This window comes from Anomaloglossus baeobatrachus, chromosome 3 (assembly GCF_048569485.1).
Source record: "Anomaloglossus baeobatrachus isolate aAnoBae1 chromosome 3, aAnoBae1.hap1, whole genome shotgun sequence".
Classification (NCBI taxonomy): domain Eukaryota; kingdom Metazoa; phylum Chordata; class Amphibia; order Anura; family Aromobatidae; genus Anomaloglossus; species Anomaloglossus baeobatrachus.
Window position 1 is genome coordinate 73,712,235 of NC_134355.1, and position 11,733 is coordinate 73,723,967.

Below are 11,733 nucleotides of genomic sequence, written 5' to 3' on the forward strand. Positions count from 1 at the left end.
ACTGCCCTCTACGTACTCCTGTCACTTCATACGATTCAGTATGAGAGTGCTAGGTACGATAGCGGCGGCTATAGAGGCAGTGCTGCTTGCTTAGCCACACCACCGCCCACTGCAGCTTGCGCTTCTAGCTGCCTGGGACAAGAGCCCCTTTTCCTTGGACGAACTTTTTCACCTGACACCTTCAGTCAGGTATGCGCTTTACTGGTGGCTTCAGTCCTCTTCCATATCGAGAAGGAGATTTTGTCCCCCAAGTGGACTGGCTACTCCTGACCCACGGACGCCAGCCTCTTAGTCTGGGGAGCAGCGTACTGGCTCCACACTGCTTCGAGACGTTGGACACCCCAGGAGTCTTCCCTTCCCAGAAATCATCCTGAAAATCAGCGCGTTCTTCTCGCGCTCAGGTCATTCCCCTTTTCTGCTAGCAGGTCGTTTGATTCGGGTCCAATTGGACAATGCAACAGCTGTGGCCTATGTCAATCAGCAGGGAGGTACCAGCAGCAAGACAGCTTATCTCGAGGTCCTCAGGATCCTCACCTGGACCGAATCGACGGGAGTCTGTGTTTTCAACGTTACACAGACCGGGAGTAGAAAACTGGGTGGCGGACCTTCTAAGTCGCCAAGGCCTGGCCGCCGGAGAGTGGTTTCTCCACCCAGAAGTGTTCCCACACATGTGCACTCACTGGAGTACACCAGACGTGGAATTAATGGTGCTCTACAAATAAATAATAAATAATAATAATCTAATGGCCTCAAGGTTGAACGCAAAGGTACCCGCGTTCTTAGCCAGGTCACGTGACCCACAGTCCATTGGCGCGGATGCTCTAGTCTCCTGAAGTCGTTTCCGTCCAACTTACATGTTTTTCGCCTCTGCCCCTGCTGCCGCGAGTAATCAGGAAGATCAAGGCAGAAGGAGTCCCGATGATACTAATAGCACCGGACTAGCCCATGTGCGCCTGGTATGCTGAATTAGTACAATTGCTCATGGCGCCTCGTAAACATCCCAGACTTGCTGACCCAAGGGCCCATTTCCCATCAGAACTCCAGAGCCCTGAAGCTGACGGCCTGGCCATTGAGACCTGGACTTTAAAAAGGGGGAGATTATCTCCTGCGGTCATCTCCACCTTGTACAGTGCCCGAAAGCCGGCCTTTATCCCATATTTACCACCGTACGTGGAAAACTTTCCTTTTCCAGTGCAGGGAATCTAATGTCCAACCTATGCCTCTGGCGATCCCCAGAATTCTTGATTTTTTTTTTTTATTTTTTTTTTTTTGCAGTCAGGTTGCAAAAGGGGTTGGCCCACAGCTCCCTTAAGGGACAGGTTTCATCTCTCTCAATATTCTATCAATACCGCCTAGCTTGCAAGCCGCAAGTCAAGACTTTCCTCAAGGGTGTTTCCCATCTAGTTTCCCTGTATAAACGGTCGCTGGACCCATGGGACCTCAATCTCGTTTTGGACGGTATCCAGAGGTCCCCTTTTGAACCTCTTAAGGAATCTTCTCTTGCTCTTCTCTCCTGGAAGGTAACATTCTTAGTGGCGATTACGTCCATCAGACAAGTTTCGTAACTGGCATCACTCTCTTGCCGCAAACCCTTTCTGATCTTTCATCAGGACAAGGTGGTTCTACGCCCCCTTCCGGATTTTCTTCCGATTGGTTATTTCCCCGTTTAAAATGAACGAGGACATTGTTCTGACTTCCTTTTTGTCCACACCCAGTCCAGAGGGTGGAAAGGTTTCTACATTCGCTAGATCTTGTAAGGGCTCTCAGATATTACGTACCCAGGACAGCCCCTTTAGGAACATAGACTCCTTGTTCGTCATTCCTGAAAGGCCTAAGAAAGGACAGGCAGCTTCATAGGCAACGCTGGCTCGCTGGATTCGCTCTGCGATCCAGGAAGTCTACCGCTTGCAACTTAAGCCCATTCCTAGTGGGCTGCGGACTTATTCCATGCAAGCAGTTGGCGCCCCTTGGGCCATTGAGCATCAGCCTTCAGTGGAACAGAGGTGTAAGGCTGCGACCTGGTTTTGCCTACATACTGTTTCAAAGCATTACTGAATCCATACCCAGGCTTCGGCTGAGGTGAACCTAGGTAAGAAAATTCTGCAAACGATAGCCAGGAGCGCCTACTGAGATAGGTACTCCACTATCTGGCACTGGTTCCTAATCCTTGGGTTGCGTTGTTTACCCACCCATGGACTGCTTTAGGACGTCCCATGGTCCTGTGTCCCCCAATGAGGCGTCAGAGAAAAACGGATTTTTGTGTACTCACCGTAAAATCGTTTTCTCTTAGCCATCATTAGGGGACACAGCACCCACCCTGTTGGGTCTTGGTTCTCTCAGTACCTTATTTGGTTATGACTTTTTTTTTTTTTTTTCTCATGTTCCTCTGAGAAGTTTTTACTGTTTTTGTTTTTTTTTTTTTTCTCCTACTGCTTGTGTACTGAAACTGAGGTTGCCTGGCCCGGCCAGGGGGTGTATACTGCAGAGGAGGAGCTATGCTTTTGCATCTACTTAGTGTCCTCCTATGGATAGGCAGCATAACAGCCATGGTCCTGTGTCCCCCAATGATGGCTAAGAGAAAACGATTTTATGGTGAGTACACAAAAATCCGTTTTTTTTATTTTATTGTCCACACTTTCGTCTTGGACCAAATTCATGTAAATTTATTGGAGCTAAAGAGATTTTTTTCACATTAAACTTCATGGTAATTGTCACATTAGATGACAAGGATATAAGAAATAACACTGCTACATTTGCGTGGAGCATTAATCTGTAGAGCCCCTGCACACATGTGGTCTATGGAGGGCACTGTAAACCTACACTGTAAATGCAGCCATGTTTCTTTTTATTGCGCAGCTTCCAGATGGCCGGGTTATTAAAGTCGGTGGAGAACGCTTTGAAGCCCCAGAAGCTTTGTTCCAGCCTCATCTGATCAACGTAGAAGGGGTTGGTGTCGCAGAGTTGCTGTTCAACACCATCCAGGCAGCCGACATTGACACCCGGTGAGATTTCCTGTACTTTGTACCACTGGCGTTGGATGCGGACATCAGACCTGCACGCTGTATGCGCAGTGCATCCTACATTGGCTAATAACAGACACTGATTTTTCTTCTCGCTTCTCTTTTGTGTCTCCTAATAATTGATTTTCACTTTCAGGCCAGAGTTTTATAAGCACATTGTGCTGTCCGGAGGCTCCACCATGTACCCGGGTCTGCCGTCACGCCTGGAGAGGGAACTCAAACAGCTCTACTTGGAAAGAGTCCTAAAGGGAGATGTTGAGAAATTATCGGTAAGGCTTAACTACTTCTGCCAACAAATTGTTTAGTTGGGGTTGGGGTGAAGTTGCACCGAAATTTGCAACTTTTCAAAAAGTCACGTGAAGAATTAGCTGAAAATATTTGGAGCCTCTAATTTCTGCCTACAAAGTAGAAATAAAAAACAGAGGTGAGCAAATATGCAGTAAGCTGGATAAAAAAGGCACAAATAGAACAATGACTTAGGTGCAAAAAAAAAAGGCAAGCACCAAGGCAACGATGAGTCAGGGCATGTATAATATCAATTCCAGCAGTTATTCACTATTAATCCGACACTTCCTGTTCTGTACAGAAGACTTTTCACCAGTCTCATTTTCATTTCAGGCAGGATTTCATTGTCAGATAACCTCTATTTACAAGAGACAACACCCAGGATACACCATTCACAATACAAGGGTGACGTTACAGCTCACCTCTGCACAGGTCACAACACATGCATGCCCACAACACCCTTCTATAGAAATCAATGAGTGATTCCCAGATACCACGTTCATGTGGCTGCTGTAAAATTATTGAGCTTTCGAGACATATCAGGTCCCGTCATCAGGCGTGGTATGATAAAATATCTGAGGAAACACAAATATATGCACAAACGGGGCAGAAGGATGGCATAATAAAAGGACATTTTAAATAAACAAACACTGAGCTTAGAGTGCATTCTTAATTCGCTTTCATTAGTGGTGTGAGAGTTTTATTGTCCCAATATCCATGTAGGATCAGAGGTCTGGTGAGACTCTGGAACAGACTCCTCATATTTTGTAATGGGCCATAAATCCTCCTGACAGGTTGAGTCCTGTGTCCACAGAATTAAACATTTTAAGGAATTTGTATTCCCAGACTCTTCGATGGGTCTGTGATCTGAAGTTGCCTTTTAATATGACAACTTTCATATGGTCCTGTCTTATTAAAAGGCAACTTTAGATCACAGAGCCATCGAAGGGTCTGGGAATACAAATTCATTAAAATATTTAATTCTGTGGACACAGGACTCAACCTGTCAGGAAGATTTATGGCCCATTAAAAAATCTGAGGAGTCTTTTCCAGAGACTCACCAGACCTCTGATCCTACATGGATATTGGGACAATAAAACTTTCACACCACTAATCAAAGCTAATTAAGGATTCACTTTCTTTCTAAGCTCAGTGTTTGTTTATTTAAATGTCATTTTATTATGCCATCCCTCTGCTCTGTTTGTGCATATATTTGTGTTTCTTCAGATATTTTGTCATACCATGCCTGATGAAGGGACCTGAGATGTCTCGAAAGCTTGCTTTGTAAGATCATTTTATTTTAGTTAGCCATTAAAAGGTATCACAAGATTATAATTTTGTTTCTCTCACTGAGAACAATCAATAATTTTTCAACTGGCTGACACGGTACCAAAACCTTTTCACTTGTGGCTGCTGTAAAACAGGTCTCTACATTTTTTTTTTAAGGTTAAGCTAGAATATTGGTTGCTATCAAGGCTAAGCTCTCTATAAAAGTACACAATAAACCTTGTCAGTATATTACAGATTTGGAAATGTATATCTTGATCTGGGCTAATGACACGGTATATTTTACTTGAGAAAAGTGTGTGTATCTGAAAAAAGAATGTCGGGTGCAACCTGGTGACACTAGGAGAATATCATTATTCTGCCACCAGAGGGCGCCTAAGTACCAGTTTTGAATTGACTGCCTGACTTCATATAAATTTGCTTTTAGGCTTCAGTTTCTTTGTATGAAGGATACTGTGTGCAAATCATTATATAATGTGTATTATCAGCAATTTTCCATTATAAAGACTACAGTCCTTTTTATTTTATGGACTGACAATCAGCCCAGGACTCCTCCTCTCACATTTCACATGATCTGGATGCAGATGCCTCAATACTGAGTGACCACGTATGCCAGTCTGACACTCCTCCAATTAGTCAGACACCACTAAAATGGGGGTGAACTGTAACTGGCAACAGCTCCTCCGTGGGTTAACACAACTGCAAGAGTGTGGGCCAAGGCCGGTAAAGGAAGTGGCCTCAGCTGGAGAAGAAAGCAGTGAGTGTATCCTGACAGCGGTGGCTTTTTATTGACCAGGCGTCTGAACAGTACCTCGCACAACTGGGGAGGGGGAGCAGTGACTGGAAATCACTACTGCTAATGCCCACTGCAGGGCAGAGACCACTACTGCTAATGCCCACTGCAGGGCAGAGACCACTACTGCTAATGCCCACTGCAGGGCAGAGACCACTACTGCTAATGCCCACTGCAGGGCAGAGACCACTACTGCTTATGCCCACTGCAGGGCAGAGACCACTACTGCTTATGCCCACTGCAGGGCAGAGACCACTACTGCTTATGCCCACTGCAGGGCAGAGACCACTACTGCTTATGCCCACTGCAGGGCAGAGACCACTACTGCTTATGCCCACTGCAGGGCAGAGACCACTACTGCTTATGCCCACTGCAGGGCAGAGACCACTACTGCTTATGCCCACTGCAGGGCAGAGACCACTACTGCTTATGCCCACTGCAGGGCAGAGACCACTACTGCTTATGCCCACTGCAGGGCAGAGACCACTACTGCTAATGCCCACTGCAGGGCAGTGACCACTACGGATAATGCCCACTGCAGGGCAGAGACCACTACGGATAATGCCCACTGCAGGGCAGAGACCACTACTGCTTATGCCCACTGCAGGGCAGAGACCACTACTGCTAATGCCCACTGCAGGGCAGTGACCACTACGGATAATGCCCACTGAAGGGCAGTGACCACTACTGATAATGCCCACTGAAGGGCAGTGACCACTACTGATAATGCCCACTGAAGGGCAGTGACCACTACTGATAATGCCCACTGAAGGGCAGTGACCACTACTGATAATGCCCACTGACGGGCAGAGACCACTACTGATAATGCCCACTGACGGGCAGAGACCACTACTGATAATGCCCACTGAAGGGCAGTGACCACTACTGATAATGCCCACTGACGGGCAGAGACCACTACTGATAATGCCCACTGAAGGGCAGAGACCAGGGCCTGACAACGGCTTGTCCGGATAATGGGAAAAGTATCATCATTAGGGTATTCTCAATGAATAATACGCTTGTTCTAATCATTTGCTATGCAGTCAGTCCATTGATTTAAAAAAAAAAAAAAACAAACAAAAAAAACTAATACTTGGTTTCACCTGCGGAGACGCTGCAGGGGATGAAACACTTTTTGCCGCTCTTGAAACAAATGGCATTCTTGTCTTCTCCGCTACGCTATGACATCCTTGGCTCCTGGATGCAGTGGGGTCAGCACTGTCCGGTGATCTGTGCCGGTGAAGGAGTTCTTATGACGATATCAAACAAGTCATCGATTCCTTTTCTTCCTGGGATCCCACGTGAACAAAAAATGAATTAGATTTTTCAGAATTGCAGGTTTTGAGCCCTCCTCCTGATATTGAGTCATTATATCCTTTATTTTTTTTTTCCTTTGCAGAAATTCAAGATTCGCATTGAGGACCCTCCTCGTCGTAAGCACATGGTATTCCTGGGGGGCGCAGTGTTAGCAGATATCATGAAAGACAAAGACAACTTCTGGATGACCAGGCAGGAGTACCAGGAGAAGGGCGTGCGTGTGCTGGAGAAGCTCGGTGTGACTGTCCGATAAACTCCGCTGCCTGTCCTGTTGCTTCTCTAAAGCTTTCCTTATATTTCCTTTATTGCCAATCTTTGAACTCATTCAGCTACATGACTTGGAAAAGCCTATCGCCGATATGGTGCGGGAGGGGGGAGGGGATATCCATTTTTTTTTTTTTTTTTTTTTTTGGGCCTGGTGTCCTGAGGGGAACTTTGTCCCATGTTTGTAAATGTGGCCAAGTAATACCATGTGATAGCGCAAAGCTCTAACTACAAGACCTAAATGCTCACCGTCTGTCCCCATGGGTAGGCTTTTTTCTCTCCACATAGTATTCTGCTTAATTCTTCTTTCTCTTCTGATCTCTGGGTGATATTTTTTTTTTTTTTACCGTACAGACTCCGCGCAGCACAGCTTCCTAGCTCGCTCTGTACCCCACACTGCCCTGATCTCAGCAATATGATCTTCTCACAGCTCGGCTGTGCTTCCTCTATTGACCTCCATCATTTGTCTATTTTGTTTTTATTTTTTCTAATTTTAAGTTTTGGGAATATTTATGGTACATTTCCATACATTACATACTGTAAACTGGACGCAGCCTCCCCAGCCCCTTCCCTCCTTACTCTGTGGCCTAAGAAGAAAGCACTTGTCCAGGTGATGAGGTCAGAGGACGACGAGATTCTCAATAATCATTCCCAGGAACAGAATCGGTTACAAATGTGTATGTGATCATTTCTAAATATAGAGAATTGTATCTATAAAAGAGAACAAAAAAAATATATATCTTTTTGTGTTTTTTTTTCCTCTCCCTCTTTTTAGTTTTCTTGTCTTATTTGCTCTTCTATATGGCACCCATATTTGCTTAAGAAGCACAGAGACGAAAAAATAGTCGGTGCCAATTGCAAAATAGAGGACGTACATTCCATGCAATGGCATGGGCGATCAGTGTTAGGCACTTTCTGCAGTTATATACATACAGTATATCACAAGTGAGTACACCCCTCACATTTTTGTTATTTTATTATACAGTGTACGGCTTGTAAAATTGCTGTGACCTCTAAGCAACTCAACACACAGCCATTAATGTCTAACCCGCTGGCAACAAAAGTCAATACACACTTAAGTGAAAATGGCCAAGTTGTGCCCAAAGTAGCACTATTTTGTGTGGCCACCATTATTTTAAAGCGCTGCCTTAACGCTCTTGGGCTTGGAGTTAACTAGATCTTCACAAAAGCCGCTGGATCCTCTTCCATTCTCCACAATGACATTTAATTTAGGAGCTGGTGGATGTTAGAGACCTTGCGCTCCTCCACCGTCTGTTTGCGGATGCTCCATAGGGTTTAGGTCTAGAAACGTGCTTGGACAATTCAGCACCTTTTACCCTCATTTTCTTTAGCAAGGCAATGATTTTCTTGGAGATATGTTTGGGGTCATTATTATGTTGGAATACGAAGGGAGAGAATCATTCTCTGCTTCAGTATGTCACATAACATGTTGGCATTCATGGTTCCTTTAATGAACTGTAGCTCCCCACATCCGGCAGCTCTCATACAGCCGCAAATCATGTCAATCCCACCATCATGCTTTACTGTAGGCAGGACTTGCTTGTCTTTGTACTCCTCACATGATTACCGCCACACACATTTGACACCACCGGAACCAAATAAGTTTATCTTCATCTCATCACACCACCGGACATGGTTCCAGTCATCTATGTCCTTAGTCTGCTTGTCATCAGCAAACTGTTTGCAGCCTTACTTGTGCATCATCTTTAGAAGAGGCTTCCTTCTTGGATGACAGCCATTCAGACCAATTTAATGGTGTGCGGCGTATGATCTGAGCACTAACAGGCTGACCCTCCACCCCTGTAACCTCTGTAGCAATGCTGGCAGCACTCATACATCTATTTTGAAACACAACCTCTAGATATGACGCTGACCACGTGCACTCAACTTCCTTGGTCGTCCATGGCGAGGCCTGTTCTGAGTGGAGCCTGTCTTGTTAAACCGGTGTATGCTCTTGGCCACTGTGATGCAGCTCAGTTTCAGGGTGTTGGCAATCTTCTTATAGCCTTGGCCACCTTTTATGAAGAGCAACAATTTTTTTTTTTCTTAGACCCTCAGAGAATTCTTTGCCATGAGGAGCCATGTTGAACTTCCAGTGACCAATATAAGAATGTATGAGCGATAAATTTACCACACCTGCTCCCCATTCACTGCTGAGACCTTGTAACACTGAGTCACATGACACCAGGGAGGGAAAATCAGCAATTGGGCACAATTTGTCCATTGTCACTTACGGGTGTACTCACTTTTGTTGCCAGTGGTTTACACATTAATGGCTGTGTGCCGAGTTATTTATCGGGCACCAGATTTACACTGTTATACAAGCTGCACTCTGACTACTGTACATTGTATCAAAGTGTCATATCCTCAGAGTTGTCCCATGAAAAGATATAAGAAAATATTTACAAAAATGTGAGGGGTGTACTCACTTTTGTGACATTCTGTATATACATTCACGGTGGACACATTCTTTTACCTACCAAGGTCATCTCTGGTGTTACTCCTTTTCCTTAGCATTCCAGCAGATCGCTTATAGTTTACATATTCTTTTGCGTGTTGTACTATACACTTATTCAGATATTGAGCTGACTCTTGGCAAAGCCTTTTAGAGCACAGAAATGGTCTCTCCCTATAGGTCTGTTGTAGTAAATACTTGGGCTATCCCTCTGTTGTTCCTCCTGGCAATTTATTGGTAAATTTACCGGGTTTTATCATTCCCTTTGATTGTAGGGAGTATTCTTGCTCAGTTACTATACCTCCTTGACTAGGAGAATGGTAAAGTCTTGTGCCTGCAGCTATTTTACTACTTTGCACAACCTCAGGGCAATAACAGACTAGAAAGGTCGAACTAGATGGACCTAGGTCTTTTTTCAACCTAAATAACTATGTGACTATGTAACAGACTGGATATGGGTGCCACATACTGCGATAGTCTTTTGATTATAGGAAAGATTACTTCTAGCATGCAGCACTGCACAAAGCAGAAGACTTGCCAATGTACGTGTTACTGCATGAGGCCGAACACTTAGTTGTCAAGTTTATTCATGCATTTCCAGGATGAATAACAGAGGAAAATAACAATGCACAATTCCAAGAACGCTGTATTTTACGAAGCAGGAATCATAGAAGCCTAGCAAAAGGGTAGAGTGACTAGTACTTTACCGGTCCTACACGCTACCAGGCCATGACTTTGCCGCGTACTTTCTTTCTATTGCTTTGATCTGATCCTTTTAGGCTTTCTATGCAGCCGCATCATTCCAGGTTTCCAAAATTCCTGGATAGTCCTATGTAATAAGCTGAAGGAAATAGGACAAGGAAATAAACTTTCCGTCAATCCCCGTTTTGCATTTACAGCTTGTACACAAAGTACGCTTCTAAGTTAGAGGTATTTAAATTTTTTTTTTAAAAATACATAATTGTCATTAAATTTAAAGATTATTTTTTTTTCAAGTAATTTGGAATAAATTGGTAATTCTCTGAGTGACTCGCCATAATCTGTTTATTTAAAGGAAAATGTGGAACTTTCACAATGTTAGCCATTTTTGTGATTTATGAATTCAGGTGATCGTGGGGGTGCCAGCTCTCAGACCCCCACCAAGCTGATATTAATGACAGCCTGAAGAGGTCATCAAAATCATCAGACTGGACAACGCCATTATGAAAGCATAGACGTGACACTGTAATAGATATATAATGGACTGTTCTGTAACTTTGTAATATACAGTTAGATTCTGGACATCTCATAGGCAATGGGATAGGAAAAATGAATTAACGAGCACTCGCCAGTATTGCTGTGCGAAAATCAAGGTATTTAATTCATACCAGGAGAATACATGCTGCAGCAAACGGGGAAGGGGTGAGACAGGACAGCACGCTTAGACGACGGCCGTTTCACCCCATAGGGTGGGGCTTCGACAGGTCTAACCCGTAGATTCTGGACATCTCCATGTGGAAAAACATGATTTTTGCATAGATTAGTGCAATAATTTTATATAGCGCCAAATATATTTTACAATTCAGAGGGGACGTGTACAGACAATAAGGCATTACAGAATAACAAAATTACACAGATACCAAAAGCAGTGAGGTTCCTGCTCGTAGGCTAACAATCTTTTTTTATTTACTAAAGATGACGAGTTTAAGACTTTTCTCTTGCGAGTTTCACTCCCTGTAATATAGGCTGGATGTAAGCTCTGCATGTAGCCAGGGTGTGGTGTGGAGTTCATTAGCTCCTATATCAGCACTGTTTCTCTCCTGCAATTATTTCCTCTGCATGCGCTGTCTGGTCTACAGCCTGTTTTCCTCTGCTTTCCATGAAACTTTAGATCCTTTGTCCCCCTCACTTCAGGTCTGTGTACAGATTTAACAAAAAAAAAAAAATAGGTAGTGGGAATAAAAGAAGAAAAACTGTCTACTTTTGATCTGGTGATGGATCCTCTTTTACTATGTAAGGCTTAATTGCAAAAACATGTTGTAAGTTTAGTATCTTGTGATGAGCGAGCACTATCATGCTCGGGTGCTCAGTACTCGTAACTAGTGATGAGTGAGCACTACCATGCTCGGGTGCTTGATACTCGTAACTAGTAATGAGCGGGCAGTACCATGCTCGGGTACTCTGTACTGGTAACTAGTGATGAGCGAGCACTACCATGCTTTGTGCTCGATATACGTTACTCGTAATGAGCGGGCACTACCATGCTCAGGTGCTCAGTAATCGTAACTAGTGATGAGCGGGCACTACCATCC

The 11,733-nt window shown here is 44.3% G+C and overlaps 1 protein-coding gene across 1 annotated transcript in view; it reads left to right on the forward strand.

Moving 5' to 3' along the window:
- Positions 1–11,408, forward strand: part of ACTR2 (actin related protein 2) — a 74,355-nt gene extending 62,947 nt beyond the window's left edge. Inside the window, exons 7-9 of the mRNA XM_075339266.1 lie at positions 2,857–3,002; positions 3,157–3,289; positions 6,785–11,408. Of these exons, the coding sequence (XP_075195381.1) occupies positions 2,857–3,002; positions 3,157–3,289; positions 6,785–6,955 (450 nt within the window). The 3' untranslated portion in view covers positions 6,956–11,408. The remainder of the gene's footprint in view (positions 1–2,856; positions 3,003–3,156; positions 3,290–6,784) is intronic.
- Positions 11,409–11,733: the final 325 nt, after the last annotated feature.